This window comes from Moschus berezovskii, chromosome 24, assembly GCF_049115385.1.
Source record: "Moschus berezovskii isolate FMDL1 chromosome 24, NW_MosBer_1.0, whole genome shotgun sequence".
NCBI lineage: Eukaryota > Metazoa > Chordata > Mammalia > Artiodactyla > Moschidae > Moschus > Moschus berezovskii.
In genome coordinates this window covers 60099104-60124519 of record NC_142483.1, presented here as the reverse complement: position 1 = coordinate 60124519, position 25416 = coordinate 60099104, and the positions used below count along the sequence as shown (strand labels likewise).

Below are 25416 nucleotides of genomic sequence, written 5' to 3'. Positions count from 1 at the left end.
TCTTAAAAAGGATTATTTCATTAAATGAGCTAAACCTCTAGCCAATTTTAAAAAAGTCTTCAAAATAAGGATATTATCTATTTCCCAAGAATAAAAATAATAAAATAGGTTTACTATTAAATTGCCATTAAAATTAATCATCCATTAATAATTTAGAATGAATTTGCAGGGCCATGGGTTTATTATGAAAATTATTCTTTGCATACATGCTATAGATTTCAGGAGGATGGGCTGTTTCAACTATTTCTATACCTAGAAATTTTGTTTGATTGTATTAATAGGCCCAAACATTGGGCTGACTCAGCATATTTATTCAGCTCCTTACCTTCCCTCAGTAGTTAGCAAAGCAGAAAAATACATGAAGATCATTCCTCACATTGTCATTTATTTCCAATGTTTTAGTGAGCACAGTAATTCTTTATTGTGTGAAAAAGTTATGAACATCCTCATAGCCAATATTTTCTCCTGCCAGCTTGGTGTGTGTACTGCTGAGGCCCAGGGCCTGCCAGCCAACACCTATTTCCTTCACTCACTAAAGACAGGTGACCCTTCATAAAGCTCTCTCATTTCACAGGCGGGGTAAAGTGAGCCCAATCAGCCAGGAGAAAACAGCTTAAGTCCCTCCCTGCTCTGTGTGTATTCTGTACACTCACGACCCTAGGCTCTTCCCCTTGGCAGGCAGCTATGTTGAAAGAGACCTCTCTGTCACACACTGTGGATCTCTGCCCAGACGCACAGCACAAAATGGAAAGGCAAGACCAGCCACCACAAAAGAGATCTTACCTGAGCTAGGTTTTCAATTCCACCGAAGCTATGAAGTATTTCCTAATAAAACAACAGAACAGACATGAAAGATGAGAATGGAGGGGTGGGGGGATGTATTTCACATGCAATTGATTTACTAAGTCATGAGTTTGTAACTATTTTTGAAGGCCCACATTCTAATGTAAATATGGAAAACTTTAATGTTTGTCATTCATACTATATTTAAGATAAACTATTAATAGATATGGGCTTCCCTGGTGGCTCAGCAGCAAAGAATCTGCCTGCAATTCTGCCTGCAGGAGCCGCAGGAGACATGGGTTTGATCCCCGAACCAGGAAGATCCTCTGAAGGAGGGCATAGCGACCCACTCCAGTATTCTTGCCTGCAGAATTCCATGGACAGAGAAGCCTGGCGGGCACAGTCCATGGGGTCACAGAGAGTCAGACACGACTGAAGTGACTTAGCACATGGGCACACATTAATAGATATGAAAACTGGGTTGAGTTGAACAGGAAGTAAGTAACTGCAGCCTGCGTCCGCACTCTATTTCCTTCCTCCCATGTCATCATAAAATGTCAGAGCTGCAAAGAGCTGTTAGATATCTCTCCCTGTACCTCCTCACATTACAGCATAGGAACACTAAAACCCAGAAAGGTAAACCATTTTGCCTGAACGACAGAGTCTGGATAAAAATCCAGCATCACTTGAATCCCAGGACTTTCCTCTAGTCCCCTGCCTGGTGTGGTCCATGAACCAGCAGCAACAGCAGCGTCTGGAGCTGATTAGAAATACACAATGTCCTATTCACCCTGGACGTACTGAATGACACTCTTAGTGTCAACAAGTTCCCCAGGTAACTCACATGCCTGATAAAATCTGAGCAGCATTGCTCTCGCAGAGTAGAAAACAGGGCTTCTCCTTCAGATGATGTGGCTAATGATCTTATTAAACTCATACCCTGAACAAATCTAAGGATAATTATTGCAAAATATAGATATGATACAGATCTTTCAGGGCTTCCCATGTGACTCAGTGGTAAAGAACCCACCTGTCAATACAGGAGACATAAGAGACTTGGCTTCTATCTCTGGATCAGGAGGACCCCCTGGAGGAGGGCACAGCAACCCACTCCAGTATTCTTGCCTGGAGAATCCCATGGACAGAGGAGCCTGGCAGGCTACAGTCCACAGGATCGCAAAGAGTCAAACACGACTGAAGCGACTTAGCACTCACGCACCAATTTCCAATAAGAAGGCACTGCATAAAACTTCTGAAAAGTGCTAAGAGAGAGGGTGCTGGGAGGCTGGAGTTGTGAAAGGAACTGGTTTGGAGCTCCACTAACAGCCAATGCTCTCAGGTTACTCGCACTAACGTTTATCTTGGGATGAAGGGGTTTCAGGTGGCTCTACCTGTTTAATGCTACATTGACTCCTCTCTCCTTACCTACTGGGCACACAAGGAAGTTATTTGAAATGCAAATATTAGCCATCGTTCCAGCTCTGGGACGTGCCTGGCAATGAGTACGGCAATGAGTACATGAGTCTGTATGAGGGGATGATCACGTTCTGCCCTGGAGCTGCGTGAGCAGCTGAGGAAAAGGCTCAGGGGCTCGAGGCCTCCTGGGTCAAGGGTCAAGGTTTCCTTAATCTGTGTGAAGGGAATCTGGAAACCACACACCCTTGTTCAAATTAAGAATGAGGTATATTTATAACTCAATTAAAATAGTTCTATGACCACCTACTAATTTGAATTCCCATGATTGCTATTCACTTTAGAAGAGCTGCAGTTAAAGAAAAGAAGAATACTGTATGCATTGCCACTAATTATGATGGACATTTTATACACATAAAAATAACATTTTAAAACCACTTATATTTTTTCAGCATTTTCTTTTCCAATCCTGTTAGTAAGATTCCCCAGGTTAGGCTCTGAAGGAGACACAAATATATAGATGACAGAGGCTGACTTCACTGAGCTGCAGGCAAGCATAAGGTAGACACAAGAATAACTGGAATTTAAGACAGATCTATGTAGGTGTTTTAAGAAAGTTATGAGGCTTCCCTGGTGGCTCAGACGGTAATCTGCCTGCACTGCAGGAGACCAGGGTTTGATCCCTGGGTCAGTAAGATCCCCTGGAGAAGGGAATGCAACCCACTCCAGTATTCTTACCTGAAGAATTCCATGGACAGAGGAGCCTGGTGGGCTACAGTCCATGAGGTCACCGAGAGTCGGACATGACTGAACGACTAACACTTTTTCACTGTTTAAGAAAGTTTTCAGGAGGTGCTGTGACACCCCAGAGGAGGGACATATAATAGCCTGCTGAGAGGACTTCGGAAAACTCTGTAAGGGCGGTGGCCTCTGATGGGCCTAGAAGGATGGATAGTTGTGCTGAGGAGATGTGGAGGAAGAGAAGGATGAAGGGGATTCCTCCAAGCAAAGAGGACAGGAGGATCAAAGGTGCACAGAGGTTGCATAGAAAGAACATCAAGATGTTGTATCACTATGAAAAGCAACTCCCTAAATTTATGAAGGGAATCATTCAGGATAATGTTAGAAAAATAGAGTGAGATGAACTGTGGGAGACTTGAACATGAGCCTGAACTGAACTTTGCATTCGAGCCTGATGGACACGTGTGAACAAGGGCTGATCAGACTCAGCTCTGGGGACTTCCCTCCAGTACTGGAGGAAACAGGAGAGGGACAGGCATGGAGGGAAGCCCCGCGGGTTGGCAGGCGCAGAGAGAAGGGAGTGGACAGGTGGGCAGTCTTGACTTGGTCTGACCAGATGGACGTGAAGGCCAGTGGGGAGGAAGGGTGCAGAAAAGAGGCTTCACCGTCTGCACAGCGAGGTGATGGGAGGCCAGGACAGGATAAGTCCAGGGAAGAGGGGGACACAGGCTGGGTTAGACAAGGAGGTAGAGTCTGACATGCTGAGCTGCTGGCGGTGTAGTCAGGTGATAGAAGAACAACAGGCCCGGGAAAGTGCGCCGAGGGCAGAAGACTGAGATCCAGCATTGTTGACATTAAGGAAATTTAAATGTGAAGCTTGGGAGGGAGACGCCACCAGGGAGAGACTCGTGTTTAAATGACTGGTCATGGTCATTCTTAAATGTTTACCTTGGCAAAAATATTCATCTACACAATCATCGGTGTTAACAGTATGGAACTGATTCCATGTTTCCCAAACCCTGTCCTGGGAATAATGATTTTATTCTGTGCAATGAGTGGTACTAGGTGTTCAAAAATATTTTTATGATCAAATAGTAGGTCGAACAGAGTGTAACAAATTATTTTATTATAGATTTAAACTCTCTGAGCTTTAATGTGCTGCCGTGCACCACCGTCTCCAGTAGGAGGAGCCGCCCATCTTCCCCGCATATGGTGGGTGAGACACACCACCTTTCACAGAAGTCCTGTGAGCGCCGTTTCAGAAGCAGTCTTACAAATCACAGAAAAAGGAGTGAGGCTGTACCACCACTAGAAAACGTCGTCGCTATGCCCTCAAGCAGTGACCCACCATTTACTAAACAAGCAACAGGACAACCGGAGAACAAGACCACAAGGCACCCTCATCTCTGGGCTCAGCAGTCGCGGCTACCAAGCTGAAGAGCAGACATGACTGCGCTCCTCCCCGGCACGGCCTGGGCTCACAGGACCCGGCTCTAGACTTCCGAGCCTAGTGACCTGGAGACAGTTTCCATCAATCTGGACAAATGCCCTTGCTCTACCTATTCGCAGAGTTTCTCTCTTTTTAAAAACTTGACACAATAATATAACACTGATAAAAACTATAGAACAACAGCGCGCCCTTCGACACCATTCCGGCTGCCATCAGTCCAGCAGTGTGTCGCTGTGGCAAAGCGTCAGGACCCCGGACACGCTGTCCCTGGTCGGGCGGTCAGCAGAGCACTGAGCTCTGAGTGCCACATCCTGACGTGCCACCCACTCTGCAGTCAGGGGTCCACACTGCTCATCCCTCTATCACAGCGGAAGGTTCCCCTGGGCCTGACCAGTACGTATCTTTTCAGCAGTGTTAGGAACCACTCTTCTAAAGGCTTGTAAGGGGAAAGGAAGAGTTTCCTGCCTTGGAGTCTGGAGGAGAGGTGGTTGCACTGACAGAGTCTGCAGAATTCAGCAGGTTGCAGGAGCGACAGGATGGAGAGACCGAGTGAAGTCGCTGCGTGCCCTGCGCACAGTGGGCTCTCCAGCACTTTGGCCCCTGGGTTCCTTTATACACTTACAAATTACTGAGAGTCCTAGAGACCTTCTGTTTATGTGAGCTAATCTATTCATATTTACCGTATAGGTGTGTGTTCAGTCACTCACTTGTGTCCAACCCTTTGCAACCCCATGAACTGTAGCCCATCAGGCTCCTCTATCCAAGAAACTTTCCAGGCAAGAATACTGGAGTGGGTTGCCATTTCCTCCTCCAGGGGATCTTCCCAACCCAAGGATCAAGCCCGCATCCACATCTCCTATGTTGGCAGGCGGATTACCTGGGAAGCTCTTTGTATTTACCATATAAGAGATAAAAAGTGAGGAATTTTTACAACACAAGAGCACACAAGCATGTGTTCCATCAGGCATGAGGGTTCACCATCATCACACGCCCTGCAGCCTCTGGAAGGCTCCACTGCACGCTCATAAGAGAGTGAGAATGAATCACAGTGAAGCATCACCTTTAAGACCATTTGACCCTGCGGGACCCCTGGAAGGGCCTCAGAGACCTGCGAGAGTCCCCAGACCACACTCTTGAGAACCATTATGCTACCATATCATCCCAACAAATACCTGGAAATGTGGGACTTAAAAGAGAGGGAAAGTTTCAGGCTGGAAACATGTGCTTGTGAGCAAAGAACAGCAGCAACAAGATGACTGGTGAAGCCAAGAGCTCAGAAGCTAGGGGAGACTGTAACAAAGAAAATCGCTTTGGGGAAGGTTAACATTTCGGGGCTTCCCCATGGCCCCGAGGTAAAGAGTCTGCATTCAGGAGACACAGGCAATATGGGTTCAATCCCCGGGTCAGGAAGATTCCCCTGGAGGAGGGCATGGCAACCCATTCCAGTATTCTTGCCTGGAGAATCCCATGGACAGAGGAGCCTGGTGGGCTACAGTCCATGGGGTCACAAAGAATCGGACATGACTGAAGCGCCTTAGCATGCATCCACAATGATGCATAATATTCCAAACATGTCAAGCAACAAAGAAAAGATGAGCATTCCTACTAGGATGGCCTCAGTTTTGCCTGTAAAACAGGTAATGCTGTAACCTAATAAGAAGACCGGGGTAGGAGGGGTGTGAGAAGTGGACACGGTCTGGAGCGGCCACTGTGGATCACGGATTTACCAGGAGAGGAAAGGAAGGCCTGGCCTGGACATTTGTGGGCACAGGTCACAGTAAACCCCAGCGTGGCTATGACTTCAGCCAGAAATTCTTGGCAACTCAACACGTTAAACAACTGCTCTCGTTTGTGGACAGCGTGCCAGGAGGAGAAATTCAGGGAACACCTCCTTCTATGGAAAGGCTGGAAATCAGTGGGAGATCTGGTTTAATGAATGTTTTTGTCATAAAAGCCCCAAAGCAAAGAGGTCACACAATTCTTCCCTGTAGAGAACAATCCAGTCAACCTTGTTCCAGCCCATCAAGAACTGGGTTAAGAAAGGGAATACTTCAGATGAAGATCAGCAGAGTATGACACGAGAGCCATCAATTCTCTGAGCAAACGGCATGTCTAAGGCAAATATTTTGCTAACTTCTGTAAGTTCCAAAACTAGACCTCCTGCTAAAAATCCACCTTCTTCCATGAATACTTATATTAATAACATATACAAGCAGTTCTTACCCGAGCTGAGACCTATGGGGCATATGGCAGGGGGTGTGGGGGACAGTGTTAATATGACACTGGGACAACGAGCCCAGGGCCAGGGGAAGGGGGGGCAGTGACCCAGGCAGAGTGGAGCACACACCACCCTCACCAGCATGGCCCACACAGCTCTGTCTGGGTGGTCACAGGAGAAAAGGAAAATTCCCATAAACCTGTAAGCAACCAAGACAGAAAGTTTTTTGAGGAATGTCACATATTCAAATAACTGGTTGACTGAACTGGAACAACACAAAGTCAGCTTAGAGTACGGAATGAGGAAGGGAGCAACTCTTCTAAAGAAAAGAGCGAAGCTACCATGAGTCCCAGGAGACTCAAACCAGAGCAGGCTCATCGCTGGTTAGCAGCAGCATACATTGTTTTGAGTGCCGAGTTTGGAAAAGATGGTTATCAGGGTAATGAAAGGAAATATGTCCTGATTCAAATAATAACTCATCAGTAAAGCTGAATCCAAAATAAATGTGCTTCAGAGTGGTCTGAGCATCCCAGTAGCTTATCAGGATGGGGCATTAAAGGAGATGCATCTTAGGGAAAGAAAGCAATCTGTGAAAATGGTTGAAGCATGTAGGACTGACAAAACTGCCCTTTAGATATTTAATGCTGGCAAGCAGAAACAATAATGGCTCATTAGCAATTTGGAGACTTCTCCAAACTGGTTGGGCAGTGGTTCCCCCAACCAGTGGCATCAGCGACACCTGGGAACTTGTTAGAAAGGCAGACTTCCAGGCCCTCCCCAAACTTACTCAATCAGAATCTTCCCTGGCAGCTCAGACAGTAAAGAATCCGCCTGCACTGCAGAAGACCTGGGTTCAACCCATGGTCGGGAAGATCCCCTGGAGAAGGAAACGGCAGCCCACGCTCATATTATTGCCTGGGAAATCCCATGGCCAGACGAACCTGGTGGGCTACAGTCCAGGGATCGCAAAGAGTTGGATACGACTGAGCGACTAACACTTTCACTTTCAGGTGCCAGCAATCATTAAGTCTTCCGAGTGTTTCTGATAGAAAGTTTACAAACTTTGCTTTACAGAAGCAGGAATTTTAGCAGCTGGGTCAGGAAGGAACAACTTTCATGGACCAGGTGGTGTCAGGTAAGTGCTCAGAGTGTTGGCCACGGACCGGTGGCCTCAGCGGAAACTCGGGCCTCAGTGTACACCTGTGGAATCCACATCTGCACTTACAAGAGCCCCAGGTGATTCCCCTGCGCTTAAAAGTCTGAAAGGTACTGACCCAGAGCCAGAATGCTTCACTGACCAGTGAGAGGAGGGGAGACTCCCGCCGGCAGGCGCCTCCTCTGAGGCAAGCGGAAGCCCTGTGCTCACCTCTAACTCAGGCTCTGAGGCTGGACTCCGGGGGTGCATGGCTCTGGGGCAGCTACCAGAGTGCAGGCCCGGCCTCTCCCCTGTCGGTCCTGGAGCCCCCTAAGGAAGTCCCCACTTGTCGCTGCTCACTTTGGCCCCTTGGCATCAACATGTTCCAAAGTATGGCCCAGTGTACCCTTCTCCAAGCTGCCTATGGTTTAAAATGCCAAGAGATGACGCAAACACAGACCAGAAGTCAGTCCACTGCATCCCATAGGTAAGAGTAGAAATACAGAGATACTTCTGTCCCCATTAAATCACTTCTCTCCTATTGATTTCAGTAGCAGGTAAGATACTTCCCAAGAGTGGAAGCTACTGAGGAGCGAGAGAGGAAAAAAGTCACCATGCTGTGATTCAGAGAAGAGCCCATCAGCTTTTATCTCAACTTCAAACTAGTGAAAAAATATTTTTATTTTTGCAACCAACCTGATAACATGGATCCCTCATTAGGAGTCTCAGACAAATTAACACTCTCAGAAAATGAAGAGATGGAGCGCGATCAACCCACTCTCTGAAAGAAAACAAGAGAGAACATGTTTGTTCATGTTTAAAACCAATGAACGTGACAGTTCATGAATAGTGCAGCGCTAGGAAGGAGAATGGAAAACAGCTACAGGCAGAGCATTCATTGGTCTCAGTCTGCAGTGGGGACTATTATTTGACACTTAATCAATTTTAATGGAAAACACTGTCATTACAAAGTTGAGGCCCCCAAATTATTTGGTTCATGGGCCCTGACTGTTGCAGGAAAGGGCAGCCCCTGAGCACAAGAAATAGCTAACAGTTTCAACTTCAAAAGGCTTGATACACTGACAACTTAGCATCCAATTTAAAAAAAGATAATATGTATACACTAGAAGGAAATTATTTGTATTTTATTCTTAATCACATTTACTTACTAATGGAGTGCGGACACTAAACAACTTCTCCAGTCTTGTAATGGGATCCAACACCACCTCCATTTCCTCCTCCACCTGACTCCCCAGGGCACTTGCTTTTGACCACAGTGACCACTGAAGACTCAGCTACAGAAGAATAGGCAGCATCTAAGGGAAGGCAGTACACCTAATGTGGAAACTGTAATCACCCAGAGCAGTCTACACTGTGTCTGACAGATGGTGTGTGTCATCACTGTTTTCCCTGAGATTTTAAAATATCCCATGGCACCCCTGGGGGTTCCAATCAGCCCCCGGTGCGCTTCGGTGCTCCTTGTGGGAAACGTGGGGATGAAGTATTTTCTTAGATCTCAGGTCACTGTCCCCGGAAGCAGGCTCCTCCGTGAAGATCGCTTAGCACATGATTGATTGAGGACTCCAGGAGGCCTCCTGGAGTAGGGGTAGGGGTGGCGGGAGGAGTCAGGAAGGGGGAGAGGGGAGGAGGAGTGGGGAGACCCAGCAGGCAGGTATCTGCTGTGCCAGTCGAACCTCCACTGACCCCTCGGCCCCCATGAAGGCAAGCACCCTGGGCTTCCCTGCTCCCAGGATGGCTGTCACAGAGGGGACGGGTGGGGAGGAGGCACTGGTGCTCTCTGGGCCTGTGGGCAATGTGGACACAAAGAGCCAGAGGGCAGCACCGGGGCCCAAACTCTCACACAGGTGCCACTGGCCAGTCCCGGCCACAAGCCACATCACCAACGTGGCTGGGGACAGTGGCAGCTTGGATGCCTCAGGGGGTTCCGGCTTGAGGGGGCAGAGTGGTGGGAGTGGCACCCTGCCTGCAGGTTCTGGGCAGCTCTCCGACCACTCTGGGGAGGGGGTGTCGTCTGCACACCCAGCACCCTTCCCCACTGCTGCACCAGTTAAACTTAGGAAATCAGTGAATTCTACCCAGAAAAACTTTTCCGTCCGCTCCCACGGGTCCACCCAGGCTGCCGAGTGTGAATACTGCCAAAGACTTTTCTCATGTCACTCAGGGAGGATCCATCTGCTGAGAACGTTCAGGAACATAGCCCAGGCTGAGGCTCAGGACCCGGAGCTTCCCAAGTCTCAGCTGACAGCACATCTGAAACTCAGTGCATGCTCCTCCCCCCTCCCCCCTCCACCACACAGGCCTCATCCCTCCAGGCTTCCAGCCCCGGGTGTTCCTCTACTTCACTCACACCTTTCATCTAATCCCTCAGCACATCCTGTCTGCTCCATCTTTAAAATCTCTCTCCATTCACACAAGTTTGAGGCAGGAGATAGATGGGCCTCTGGACTGAGCAGTTGGAGTTTGTCTAGCAGAGTAGGTTGGAGCTTTGTTTTCCCTGACAACCCAAGGACACAGTTAGAGGTGGGAAGTGAGCTCTGAGAGGGAGCAAAGGGAGAAAGAGACCATATCTATCACTCCTGAGGTAAAGGAAACCTCCCCAACTCCACACGAGCAGGAAGGCTCCTTGGGGGTCAGAAGAGGTGGGCATCACTCCATAATAAGCGTCATACTCCCATTAGCCTTTGCGCTAGACTCCATCTTGGCAAAAAGACGCATATGAAGAAGGCCCAAGGGCAGGGCAGGTGTGGGAAAGGGAAGAAGATAATTGGCCAGAGGAGAACAAAGACCCAGAAGAACCGCCCCATATAAATGGTTTACCTCCCTCCTCATCACAGGGCACCCTTTCTGTCTGGGTGGGTGTTCCTGCTTTGTTTCTGTCTAAATACACAGTTTCTTTCCCTGCTCTCCCTCATGTAGTGGTTCAGTTCAGTTCAGTTCAGTCGCTCAGTCGTGTCCGACTCTCCGCGACCCCATGAATCACAGCACGCCAGGCCTCCCTGAGTTCATCAACTCCATCACCAACTCCCAGAGTTCACTCAAACTCATGTCCACAGAGTCGGTGATGCCATCCAGCCATCTCATTCTCGGTCGTCCCCTTCTCCTCCCGCCCCCAACCTTTCCCAGCATCAGAGTCTTTTCCAGTGAGTCAACTCGTCGCATGAGGTGGCCAAAGTATTGCAGTTTCAGCTTTAGCATCAGTCCTTCCAATGAACACCCAGGATCGATCTCCCTTAGAATGGACTGGTTGGATCTCCTTGCGGTACAAGGGACTCTCAAGAGTCTTCTCCAGCACCACAGTTCAAAAACATCAGTTCTTCGGTGATCAGCTTTCTTCACAGTCCAACTCTCACATCCATACATGACCACGGGAAAAACCATATGTCTCTAAAAATAAACTTCGTACCCTAACTCACCTAGAGCCAGACATCCTGGAATGTGAAGTCAAGCAGGTTCTAGGAAGCTTCACTATGAACAAAGCTAGTGGAGGTGATGGAATTCCAGTTGAGCTATTTCAAATCCTGAAAGACAATGCTGTGAAAGTGCTGCACTCAATATGTCAGCAAATATGGAAAACTCAGCAGTGGCCACAGGACTGGAAAAGGTCAGTTTTCATTCCAATCCCAAAGAAAGGCAATGCCAAAGAATGCTCAGACTACCGCACAATTGCACTCATCTCAAAAGCTTCCCATCTGCCTTCCTCACTTCCATCTTTGTTTCAACTTCAGTCTTCACACACCAGCCAAGGAGACCCTCCACAGACACCCTCCCTGCCCCGGCCCCCAGCGTCTCTCCTCTCACTCAGGCCCCGTGGCCCACAGGCTCCTTGGAACACCTGGCCTCCCCACTGCCTCTGGGGCCTCACCGCCCCCACCCTGCCCCCACGCACACCCTCCCAGTCACACTGGCCTCCCCGCGCCTTCTTCACTGACCCTCTCGCAACAGGGCTGGGCTGGGAGCCTTGCCTTTGCTCCTTTCTATGAAGCAGCTTGAGAGTCCCTTATACTGCAAGGAGATCCAACCAGTCCATTCTAGAGGAGATCAATCCTGGATGTTCATTGGAGGGACTGATGCTAAAGCTGAAACTGCAATACTTTGGCCACCTCATGCGACGAGTTGACTCACTGGAAAAGACTCTGATGCTGGGAAAGGTTGGGGGCGGGAGGAGAAGGGGACGACGGAGAACGAGATGGCTGGATGGCATCACCGACTCTGTGGACATGAGTTTGAGTGAACTCCGGGAGTTGGTGATGGACAGGGAGGCCTGGCGTGCTGTGATTCATGGGGTCGCGGAGAGTCGGACACGACTGAGCGACTGAACTGAACTGAACTGAACTGATGAAGCAGCTTTGGTAACGTTTTACACTGTAACCTCCCACACAATTAAACAGATATTCTCTGACATGATATGAGGCCAGTCACGTGCAGCTGTTCTAACTAAAGTGCATGTCGCAGTGCACAGGCCGTCAGCACAGCACAGCCTAGTCTCCTGAAGCGAGGAAGGCACACTGAGTGCTGCCGAGCGTCGGACCTGCCTCATCACCGGAGGGTGCTCCCCGCCAGGTGACACTGCCCCCCAGATTAGTCCAATGTGACGTGAGCATTAGCAAAAACCTAAAATAAAATGTGTCTGCTATTTCTTGCCTAGCCAAGAAGAACAGAGGAAGACGAAGCTGTTTCGGACCAGAATCGGCATAATTCCCCCCACCCTCTCCCACCTACCTTCACAGCTGAGTGAGTACATCCAGAAAACTTAGGGTACTTTAAACATCTGCCCCCTAGCTCAAGAGGAGCATTTGCTTGAACTGCAGGCCCAATACAACCCTTGCCCAGCTTGTCTGACATCGATCCCTGACCTTTGTTGGGGGTGGGGGGCGGGGGGATTCAGCTTTGACTGTTTCTCAATCCTGAGAAATTCAGCTCTGTCCCAAACCTGCACACCTCACACCTGAGTGCAAGAAACATACCTCCTAGAAGACAGATCGAGTATCTTTGGTTCCTCCACCAGAGGTGTCACCCCAGCCCAGCCACTACTCTCCACCACAAGCCACTTGCTCCTTCCATCCACTGACTCAGCTCACAGGAAGGAAACTGGAAAGATGCTTTTCCCACAGCCTTATATTTCCAAGGATGTGTACCTGCGTCTTATAAATGAGAGTCCTCACAAGAGGCCTGGCTCTGTAGATGGAGGTTGAACACAGTGTCTCAAGAAGATTGCTGGCTGAGAATCACTCTTCCTGCCACCATCAAGGCCCCTGGCAAGAGCTGCCCGCCACAGGTGCCAGCACCTCACAGCCCTCCTTCAGTCTGGGCACCATGACTGTGACACCTCTGCTACTGGAGGCAAAGTTCAGTCTCTTCTGAAAATAAAGACAGGACTCAACCCTTCTAGGGCTTCCCAGGTGGCGCTGGTGGTAAAGAATCCACCTGCAATGCAGGAGCTGCAAGAGATGCAGGTTCGATCCCTGGGTTGAGAAGATCCCCTGGAGGAGGAGATGGCAACCCACTCCAGTATTCTTGCCTGGAGAATCCCACGGACAGAGGAGTCTGCTGGGCTACAATCCATGGTGTCGCAGAGTCAGACACGACTGAAGCAACTTAGCACACGCACATGCAACCCCTCCGAGGGCTGTAGCCAGACAGAATTATCCAAGGCCACAGTGGGAAGCTGCACTATAGTTCATCCTAACTTCCTGCATTGGGGAAAATAATGCAAATTTAAACTACATTTTGAATTTCAAACAATCACTGCTGGGGACCCTTGTCAGGATGTGGTTATTCTGAGACTCCTATTAGAGACAGAAAACCTTTCATCTCATAAGTAGGGAGATGGCAAGTGACTGGTTTCCCTTCCAGGTGCTGGGGTCAGCTAAAGATAGCATGCAGCCAACACTACACCCCAAAGATCTAAGAGGGATAATAGTCCAGTGGCAACAGCTGCGGGCAGCCTCCTGAGGTTTAATGCTGGCTGCTCTTCACTATTTAAGAGCAGAAGCCACGGGACACACTGGGAGATGACTCACATGACAAATCTGTGTGTGCTTGGAATTTTTCCTGTTAAGAATGTACAACCTTCATGGGGGTAGTCCATGAGCTTTCCAACGCTTTTTCATTAAAATCCATATGAAAAGGGTTTTTTCTGTCCCTTCTCACCTCTTAAAAAAAAAAAAAAGAATTCCAGAATAGCTTTTTGTCTTGTTTTCCTATTAAAGGAATGTAAATAAATGAAGAATTCTAGAAAACCTCAGGATTGGAAGTTCTGTTCCAAGCAAATGGCATTTTTTTGTTCTGCAATTTAGGGACTGTGGCCTGAAGCTGTTAATATTTCCATGTGATTCTGTCCTCAGCTGTTGTCAGTGTAAATAGAATTCCTGGTGTCTGGGCCCTGCGGGCCATCCTCCCTGAGCACTGACCTCTGAGGAGCAGTTGTTCCCTCCATGGCTCCCAGCCTCTCACCCCCCTCAAGGACGGGGCCCGTTGGCTGGAGCTCTGCTGCCCCTGGGGAATGGCATGTTCCGTAACATGATATAGAGCTCTGTTTGCCAGGAGTTGGGGTACTAGGGGACACACCGAGTCTAACGCAAGCAGAGAATTACAGAGAATGGTAATGACAGACTCCAAAGTCTTTGTTTGACTGAGGAGGGGCCGGGTGCTGGGCCATCGAGTGTACAGGTAGCAGAGTTGGGGCCCCGACCCCCAGGCCGGGGCTCCCACATCCCCCTCCACCCAGGGCCTCCTGCATGACATGGATGACAGAAAGGGGCTCTTCAACGCTTCTCCTGTGGGGGCAGGCGTGTATAGTGGCGAGGGGTCTCCTGAGGTAGCTCTGAGAACCTTGTCTGTCAGCAAATACAGTGTTTCCCTGGAGGACATGTCCCATTATAGCCGCCTCAGGGCAGCAGATTCATGCATGACCAGGCAAATATTTGTCCCCTCCTGTGACTGAGCTTCTGCACTGCATTTGCAGGACTATTCACACACAGCAGCAGGACCAGCCCCCACACCTCTGTCATGACCACCTGCCACTTCAATTTCGGGATCAGATGCCACTTTCTGCTATCAATGCAAACAGAGGAGGAGAAACGGGGCCACCAGAGACAAAGCATTTGAAAAGAGAAAGGGTGGTCAGGGTCTCACACTCCTGCTCAGCTGAAGAAACCCAGGTGTGATGTGAGAACTGCAGGTAAACGCCAGCCACGATGCTGTGGGCACGGAGCACAGAGGGTCTGTGGCCAGGGCAACTCCACCCAGGGCTTACACAAACGCCAGAGGTTAAACCTCAGCGGCCTCTCACCCAGCAGCAGCGGCACCTTCAGAGGGGGCACTATGAGATCGCCCTTGTCATCTATACACAAAACAAGCACCACCAAAAACTGCCACATTTGACTCAAAATTTTACAGTGAAGACACTGAAACCTGTTTCAAAATAAATATTACCTCAAATCTCTACGGCAGATTCTTCTTTTTTTTCTTTTGGATAGTTGTAAAAGTAAAATTCACATCAAAATAGACATGTAAAAACTTAAAAGAAATAAGAAAACATGCGAAGACATGAATTATAAGTGAGTACTCGGGGAATTTTTACTGACTTGTCCCACTGTTCTTAATGGGTTGTGTCATCCACTAAATCTGGCCCAGAAGAAAAACCCAGTCAGAGGTCCATCCAATAGGTCATGTTGGTTCTGAAAGCCAGATTTTGAATAGAAATGACTGTCCTAGCTGTTTCTTCTGCATGACTGGTGAAAGTCTCAGAGATTGAATGCTTTCAAATATTTACTCTCATCACCTACCAGGATCCAGATTTGGTCACATGCCCAGGACTGCAGCCTGACACAACTATGCCCTGGTTTTCACAGAGGTTACCATCAAGAGAAAGAAGACCAATAAACTACACACAAACAAAACTGCACATCAGGTGGTGACCAGGGGAAAACAACAAAGCTAAAGGTTTAGGGAGTCCTGGGAATGCTCTTTTAGGAGAGTCAGAGAAACGTTTTCTGATACAAGTAGCATCTGAGTGAATTCAGGAATGAGTCGAGGTCTGAACAGCCAAAGACTGAAGTGTGTATGCACTGGTTTGTGCAGGGAAACCCTTGAGGGCTGGAGCAAGAAGGGTAAAGAGTCATGGGAGCTGATGTTACAGAGATGGCAAGAGCCAGTTCTTCAGATCTTTGTAGAACAGGAACAGGGATTTTGGACTTTTTACCCCAGAAAGTCACAGGCAGGCTTTAAGCACAGGACTCACATCATGTGACAGAGATTCTGAATAGATCCTTCGGGATGTGCTGTTAGGGACACTACAGGGAGTCATGGTCAGAGCCAGGAGCCCAGTCAGAGCCAGGAGCATGGTCAGCGCAAGAGACTGTGCAGCTAGGACAGGTCAACACATGGGAGAGACTAGAGTTGACAGGAAGGCAAGGTGAATAAGAGAAATCAGGAGTCCTATTTTAGGCATGGTGATGCAGAGATGCCCAAAGAAGTCCACCAATCAACATGTGAAGGAAAAGACTATAGCAGGAGAGAGGTTTCCATCTTTCAGAGACAAGCTGACAGAGAACCTCAGGAACGGGTGACTTTCCTAAGTGGGGGGGTGTCCTCGGGACTGATTGATTTTGGCCATGTAAAGGGGGATCCAGAATGCACTTTAGCTGACTCCCTGGTTCTCAGAAGTTCATGCACTGATGGGAAGCTGACAATTACTGATTTGGTCAGGTTTAAAACTGGTTCTGGTGTTTATGTGTGGACAAACAAGAAGTGGTCCTCTCCTGAAAAGTTGGATGATTTTAATTCTCTGCCTGTTAGCCATCTGAGTGAATGAGTTTCCTGAGAAGCAGTAGTAAACAGTAAAAAAAAAAAAAATAGAGAACTGGATGACTTTGTGAGGGTGTGTGTGTGCGTGTGTATATGCATATAGTGTGCGTATAAACACGGCTTAAGCTTGGGGTAAACTCTAAATAACATTTTAGGAGAAATTAACATGATATTCTAGTGGCAGAAAGCAAAGAGAAACTGAAGAGCTTCTTGATGAAGGTGAAAAGACAGCGAAAAAACTGGTTTCAAACTCAATGTTCAAAAAGACTAAGATCATGGCATCTGGTCCCATCACTTCATGGCAAATTCTATTTGTGAGGAAAGTGGAAGCAGTGACAGATTTTATTTTCTTGGGCTCCAAAAGCATTGCAGATGGTGACTGAAACCATGAAATTAAAAGATGCTTGCTCCTTGGAAGAAAAGCCATGACAAACCTAGACAGTGTATTAAAAAGCAGAGACCTCACTTTGGTGACAAAGGTCCATATAGTCAAAGCGATGGCTTTTTCCAGTAGTCATGTATGGATGTGAGAGTTAGACCATAAATAAAGCTGAGTGCTGAAGAAATGATGTTTTTGAATTGTGGTGCTGCAGAAGATTCTTGAGAGTCCCTTGGACTTTAAGGAGATCCAACCAGTCAATCCTAAAGGAAATCAACCCTGAATATTCATTGGAATAACTGCTGCTAAAGCTCCAATACTTTGGCTACCTGATGCGAAGATCTGACTAGTTGAAAAAGATCCTGATGCTGGGAAGATTGAAGACAAAAGGAGAAAAAGGTGGCAGAGGATGAAATGGTTAGATAGTATCACTGACTCAACGGACATGAATTTGAGCAAACTCTAGGAAATAGTGAAGGACAGGGAAGACTGGTATGCTGCAGTCCATGGGGTCACAAAGAATTGGACACAACTTAGTGACTGAACAACAATAACTTGTAAGAACTAGATATTTGCTCCAGGTTAGGAATCTTTAATCATCATGCTGAAGCTAAAGCTCCAATACTTTGGCCACCTGATGTGAAGAACTAAGTCACTAGAAAAGACCCGGACGCTGAGAAAGATTGAGGGCAGGAGGAGATGGGTGTGACAGAGGATGAGATGTTGGATGGCATCACTGACTCAATGGACATGAGTTTGAGCAAACTACAGGGGATGGTGAAGGACAGGGAAACCTAGTATGCTGCAGTCCATGGGGGTCACAGTCGGACACGACTTAGTGACTGAACAACAATAATCTGTCACACAAATGAAATAAACAAGCATATAGTGTTTTTTAAAAGATTACAAGGAAATATAATATGAGTTAACATAGCTTTTTCTGGGACTTCCCTGGTTGTCCAGTGACTAAGACTCTGGGCTCCCAGTGCAGGGAGCTGGTCAGGGAGCTATCCCACATGCCTCAGCTAAAGCTCCCATAAGCTGCAGCGAGGTCAAGGATCCTAAATGTTGCAACCAAGACCTGAAACAGCCACAAAAATAAACACATATTGTAAGAAAAGAGTTAATGTGGCTATTTCTAGGGTGGTATAAAGGGTAAATTTCCATTTTTTTATAGTTTTCTGAATTTTTCAAATTTTTATAGTAATCAAAAAAATTTAATGCAAAGAAATTCCACTTTATGAAGACTCTCAGTCTCCACACTCTCCAATAAAATCAGCGTCAATGGCTTGAGTTGGCAATAAAAGATCCAAGCTCTGTTCCTGAAGAGCTCAACTCGGCACATAGCAGGAGGAACATGGGCCCAGGGCCCTCTGAGGAACCAGAACAGCCAGAAAGGCAAAGAGGTGGGGATGGCAGGCTTCAGACAAGAATGAGCAGGGACTGAGGCTCAGAGGTGAGAGAGAGAGAATAACTTTCAAAGAAACAACAAAGGGTTCAGTCTGGCCTTGGTGAGCCCAAAGGATGTGCTGGGCAGGAGCGAGAGACAAGGCAAAGGAGGAAGAAGAGCTCAGAGGAAACTGTGAACCAGAAAGGAACTGAAGTTTTACCTGGACTATCAGGAGATTTTTTTTTTTTTAGGTATCTAAAGACCCAAACCTAACATGTTGGGCACCTTAATGAGTCTTTCTCTCTGTCCAATTTCTGGGACTGACATGAAGACCTCTCTAGAGAGGTCTGAGCTCTCTGCACACTTTACCAAAGTGACCAGGGTTCTCTTTTCCTGGGGGAGAAAGAAGTCTTCAGAGGCTCTCACTGGCCTCTCTACTACCTGATGAGATAAAATCACAGAAAAAGCCATTCTCGGAACTTCCCTGGGCGCCCAGTGGTTGACTTGAACTTGTGGTGCAGGGGGTGCGGGTTTGACCCCCAGTCAGGGAAATAAGATCCCACATGCCATAAAGCCAAAAAAATTCTTTTTAAAAAGAAAAAGCATCTCTCTATCACCTTGGTCTATTCTAAGAACTTAATCAAGACTCTGATGAGATTGCTGTTTCTTCCGACCCTCTGGTCCCCGTGACACCTCTAGAGAGCTGAGGCTGAAGATTAGGCAAAGCTCCGTAGAAGACGCACATGCCTTGTGGCCTTGATTCTAGTGTGGATGTGGTGGACAATAGAGGTGTGAGCAGCAGGCAAATAACTGTGTGGGTCTCCTGGGCTAAGGTCCCTGGGAAGGCCACACAACACTTTACAGCATTCTTAATAGGACTGTAATGGTTTGGATCAGATATTTTTCCCTAATTCAAGCAGTCTTGAGCTCTTGAGCAGTTCTTGCAGAGAGTGCAAATAGCTTCCCAATCCAGACTTCCTAGATGCATTTCCAAAATACTTCAAATCTGTAGCATGTATTTCAGGAAATTGATGTAAAATAAGGATGCCAACTTGTTCTTATCAGAAAAGTGACTGCACTTATGGACAAAAAAAAAAAAAGTCATGCTTAGTTAGATCAGGTGGTTCTCTTTTAACTGAACTGAAAGAACCTGGAACACACTTACTTCTATAAAAGTTACAGGTGGAAAAACAGTTACAGGTGGGAGAAGACGAGATACCCTGGCAATTACAAGGACAGTCATACCTAAAAGAGAACCCACTTTATTTATTTCTTCTTTTTTTCTATTCTTTTTTTTTTTGACTGTGACATGTGGATTGTGAGATCTCAGTTCAGTGCCCTGACCATGGCTTGAACCTGGGCCACTGCAGTGAAAGCCCAGGATCCTAACCACTAGGCAACAAGGGAATTCCCGAGAACCTATTTTAAAATAACCCCAATTTTCATATTACAGAGAAGGGGACACAGTGTAATTAAAATATTATTGAGTTGACTAAAAAGTTCATTCAGGTTTCTCTGTAAGATGTTATGAAAAACTTGAAAGAACTTTTTGACCTACCCAATAGTTTAACAAATAAATCATGAAACTTAGATATATTTTATTTTACATTTAACAAAATTTAATGTATAATTGAAGAAAGTAGGGAAAACCACTAGACCATTCAGATATGACCTAAATCAAATCTCTTATAATTATACAGTGGAAGTGAGAAATAGATTTAAGGGACTAGATCTGATAGACACAGTGCCTGATGAACTCTGGACGAAGGTTCATGACACTGTACAGGAGACAGGGATCAAGACCATCCCCATGGAAAAGAAATGCAAAAAAGCAAAATGGCTGTCTGAGGAGGCCTTACAAATAGCTGTGAAAAGAAGAGAAGCGAAAAGCAAAGGAGAAAAGGAAAGATATAAGCATCTGAATGAAGAGTTCCAAAGAATAGCAAGGAGAGATAAGAAAGACTTCCTCAGCGACCAATGCAAAGAAACAGAGGAAAACAACAGAATAGGAAAAACAAGAGATCTCTTCAAGAAAATTAGAGATATCAAGGGAACATTTCATCCAAAGATGGGCTCGATAAAGGACAGAAATGGTATGGACCTAACAGAAGCAGAAGATATTAAGAAGAGGTGGCAAGAATACACAGAAGAACTGTACAAAAAAGATCTTCATGACCAAGATAGTCACGATAACGTGATCACTGACCTAGAGCCAGACATCTTGGAATGTGAAGTCAAGTGGGCCTTAGAGAGCATCACGACGAACAAAGCTAGTGGAGGTGATGGAATTCCAATTGAGCTATTTCAAATCCTGAAAGATGATGCTGTGAAAGTGCTACATTCAATATGCCAGCAAATTTGTAAAACTCAACAGTGGCCACAGGACTGGAAAAGGTCAGTCTTCATTCCAATCCCAAAGAAAGGCAATGCCAAAGAATGCTCAAACTACCACACAGTTGCACTCATCTCACACGCTAGTAAAGTCATGCTCAAAATTCTCCAAGCCAGGCTTCAACAATATGTGAACCGTGAACTCCCAGATGTTCAAGCAGGTTTTAGAAAAGGCAGAGGCACCAGAGATCAAATTGCCAACATCCGCTGGATCATGGAGAAAGCAAGAGAGTTCCAGAAAAACATCTATTTCAGCTTCATTGACTATACCAAAGCCCTTGACTGTGTGGATCACAATAAACTGGGGAAAATTCTGAAAGAGATGGGAATACCAGACCAGCTGACCTTCCTCTTGAGAAACCTGTATGCAGGTCAGGAAGCAACAGTTAGAACTGGACATGGAACAACAGACTGGTTCCAAATAGGAAAAGGAGTGCGTCAAGGTTGTATATTGTCACCCCGCTTATTTAACTTCTATGCAGAGTACATCATGAGGAACGCTGGGCTGGAAGAAGCACAAACTGGAATCAAGATTGCTGGGAGAGATATCAATAACCTCAGATATGCAGATGACACCACCCTTATGGCAGAAAGTGAAGAGGAACTCAAAAGCCTCTTGATGAAAGTGAAAGAGGAGAGTGAAAAGGTTGGCTTGAAGCTCAACATTCAGAAAACAAAGATCATGGCATCTGGTCCCATCACTTCATGGGAAATAGATGGAAAAACAGTGGAAACAGTGTCAGACTTTATTTTTTTGGGCTCCAAAATCACTGCGGATGCTGATTGCAGCCATGAAATTAGAAGACGCTTACTCCTTGGAAGGAAAGTTATGACCAACCTAGATAGCATATTAAAAAAACAGAGACATTACTTTGCCAACAAAGGTCCATCTAGTCAAGGCTATGGTTTTTCCCGTGGTCATGTATGGATGTGAGAGTTGGACTGTGAAGAAAGCTGATCGCCAAAGAATTAACGCTTTTGAACTGTGGTGCTGGAGAAGACTCTTGAGAGTCCCTTGGACTGCAAGGAGATCCAACCAGTCCATTCTAAAGGAGATCAATCCTGGGTGTTCATTGGAAGGACTGATGCTAAAGCTGAAACTCCAATACTTTGGCCACCTCATCCAATGAGTTGACTCACTGGAAAAGAGTCTGATGCTGGGAGGGACTGGGGACGGGAGGAGATGGGGACGACAGAGAATGAGATGGCTGGATGGCATCACCGACTCGATGGACATGAGTTTGAGTGAACTCCGGGAGTTGGTGATGGACAGGAAGGCCCAGCGTGCTGTGATTCACGGGGTCGCCAAGAGTCGGACATGACTGAGCAACTGATCTGAACTGAACGTATAATGCAACTCTGAACTGATAACTAGAACAAAGCAAGAAAGGGTTTGGCTGACACTTCTTGGCATATATTTTCTGACAAAGTCATATAACATGATCCAATTTCCTTGAATTTACTTTTTATTTCTCCAGCAAAAAACAGGTTCATTTTTCCAAATATATTAGAAAGATCCATCCATGTTTCCTAACGGCTTCTCCTAATCTTTTCTATTCAAAGCATGCTTTCCTGAATTTCACCCTGTCACCTTCCTTGTTAATATTCTCTTCTACAATCATCAAGTGGTCTGATTCTGCCAGGGCCTCATTGATCAGGTCCTACCAGTTCAGCACCATCACTTGCAATAACTGCATGAAATTCTACATCTGCAGCCAGATTCACAAGTTAGGTTATGTCTTATTTGTATTATGTTATAGAATCGTCACATCATCTGGCAATCAGCAGGGAATGGACCAACAGAGGTGCCTCAGAGGAGAAGTTACACAGAAAAGATCCTGGAGTAGAGGCTAACTTTATAAGCGGTCAGTTAACTCTTAATCCATCCACGGATTAGCAGTTAATCCATCTTTTGCCCAACCCTACTTAGAATAGAACTGGATGTAACAATCTGTCAACAGTGAGAAGACGCCATGAAAGGATGCTCTTGCTGTTCAACATTCCTAAAGTCCTTCTCCTCCCGTGACAGCAAACATATCTATAATCATCTCTTCCTGGTTTAAATGTGCCAGTGTTGTAACAGTTTCTACTTTCCTACACAATCTCACAACTCTGTGCTTTCTTGCACAGGCAAATAAGATGAAAAAGAGGTGGGTGCATTTTCAAACAGCAGACTCTACTGAGGACAAATGACCTCAGGGCAGAAGGAAAAGTGGGAAGATGAAAATTCATTTACATCCCCTGCCACACATCAAGATTTATTGCCATGTATAACCCAGAGTGACCTCAGGTTCAGAGACATTTTCGCTTGCCCTTTGAGGTCTACTGTGAGATGTTTGCCTCATCTGACTCTGGAGTGACAACTCTTGCCTTATTTCAGATGCTGCTTGGCAATGTTATTTCTGAGAACAAAGGGGCAATTACAAGTCAACCTTAGGAAAACAACCCAGGAAACAGGTTATCCAGAAGTGTGTTTAGGGGTGAATGTTGTTGGGGAAAGTGAAATAGAAGAGGAACAAACAAGAAGAATGTCAGCTGGGTATAAGTAGGTGAGACTAAATTCCCAGTCAGCCATATTCTCAGGGTAAACTTGAGCAGCATAGCATCTGAAACATGCCCAATCTTACATATAACCAGAGTTGGACAAAAGACAAAGTCCACACCCCTCCAATTTCACCCATCCTATGTTAGTCTTAATATACTTTACTTTTTGTCACATTTTCTTTGTATTGAGATGTGGGTAACTAGCTGACCAGAGTGAGTCCCTAGGAGGAAAGGGACCGTGTGCCCTAGTCATCTGTGTACTCTCACCCTGTCTGCCATGTACATGATGAGGCTCAATTTGTTTCTTGAACTGAATCCAAGCCTTTCAGTCAACATCAAATCTGATGTTTGCAAAGAAAAGGGATAGGAAACCATACCAGTAGAGGCCCTTAGATGTATTTCTACTTGACTAAAGTTAGAGGGAAAAGAAAAAACAGGTAGTTCTGGCCAAACAAACAAGGTTATATGGGGAAGAAACAATGGAAGACCTTTATACTTAATCCATCTTTTACCCAACCCTGCTTTTAGAATAGAACTGGATGTAGCAATCTGTCAGCAGTGAGAGGATGCCATGAAAGGATGCTCTTGATGTTCAACATTCCTAAATTCCTTCTCCTCCCATGAGAGCAAAAATATCTATAATCATCTCTTCCTGGTTTAAAGATTTCCAAGAACTGATTGTGTTGCAAGTCAATAACTCCATCCAATGTAAGATGCCTCAATAATCACTAAGAATTTGAAAATGTCCTCACAAGAGATCTCTTGACCTCAGAACTGTTAAGATCTCTTTCAGCTGCTGGAGGCCAGCCCTCACCTGCCTTTCTTCCCTGATGATTCCTGTACCTGGTGTCTGCAGGGCAGAGAGATAGTAAGATCTCTACACACAATACAGGAAAACTTCTGCCTTCCCCAAAGTACCAACCCAACAAATGGACATCTCCTGAGGAGTATATGATTACCATCTTCAAAACAAATTAAAGAACTTCAATTTTCCAATACCATTTCAGGTATAATTACTGTGCTACTAACACTGCTCTTACTCTGTTCAAGTACAAGAACAAACAGTCCAGGACAACCTCAGGTCCTCTGCAGTGGTCATTAATCTTTCAACAATCTTTTGAGGATATTGACAACAACTGACTGTAACCCAATTACATAACTTTGGTAAAGATTCTAGGCGTCTTGTGTCATCTGAGCCAGTCTACTGATATGCTGCTTAAACCACATACAAAGCCATGATACATGCAATCCCAACCCTAGATTGTTTCAAATTAAACCAATGTATTTGGCAGTCACTGTCAATACTTAAGTTTGCAATACCAAATAACCCCTCCAAATGATCAAATCCTCAGACTACCACTTACACTCTGTTTAGGGATGCTGTTCTACTGCACTGGACCAAGTCAGAGTCTTATTTCAGTCGGTCATTAAATTTTCAGTAATCTTCCTATTTTCCAGAATAAGAGCAATCTTTCCCATCTCACTGGGACAGAATTCAGATATCCCAATCAAGTTCCAGAGTGATGGGGAAGATTCAAGGTTCTTCCTGGGTTTTTCCGCTAGTGCTTGTAGGGAGAAAGTCTGGGCCTCGCAGGAAGAGTAGAAGGCCGGTCCAATCACGAAGGATGCTGGGAGCCTCCTTCCAGTCTGACGACAGCGCAGCTCCCACTGCAAGTGGCCCAGGACCAACAGAAAGGTCACTGCTGACTGCAATCCAGCACCAGGCAATGGCTTACTGAAAACCCTTGGTATTTTCAGGAGGGAATCTGGAGGGCCGGCCAGCTAACCCTTCCCTGCAGCCCACAGTACACCCATGTTAAGACAAAGGAGAGAAAGAAAAGAACATTTGACTTGGTCCTGAAATGAAATATCATCCCCAGGCTGTAACTGGTTATCTCACCCCCATCCTTTCCCTGAGGCCCAGGCTGCAGCAGCCCAGTTAATCAGTGCTTGGATTGACTGCAAATCCAGACTTTGAGGATGCTGGCCATGGTGTTACCCGATGTCTCTGTGATAAACACCTCCTGAATATGCAGACTCAAGACAAGGAAAACAGCATGACTTGGGTGTGTTCCCATTCTGCCTTGTCTATCATAAAACTCAGCTAAATTCAGGCCTAACCAGAGTAATTTTAATGAGATCA

The 25416-nt window shown here is 46.3% G+C and overlaps 1 protein-coding gene across 9 annotated transcripts in view; it reads right to left on the bottom strand.

The window, feature by feature from the left end:
* NEK10 (NIMA related kinase 10) overlaps positions 1 to 25416 on the bottom strand; it is a 317096-nt gene that overhangs the window by 237119 nt on the left and 54561 nt on the right. For 8 of the 9 annotated variants that reach the window (XR_008684291.2, XM_055414802.2, XM_055414796.2 and 5 more), the window contains 2 exons: positions 8437 to 8521; positions 784 to 825 (listed from right to left, as the gene is read on the bottom strand). Coding sequence is in view for 7 of the 9 variants with exons in the window: in XM_055414802.2 (XP_055270777.2) it covers positions 784 to 825; positions 8437 to 8521 (127 nt within the window). In the remaining 2 variants the exon portion in view is untranslated. Of the gene's footprint in view, positions 1 to 783; positions 826 to 1813; positions 2162 to 8436; positions 8522 to 25416 lie in introns of those variants that run through there. The other variant, XM_055414800.2, reaches the window with a different exon arrangement.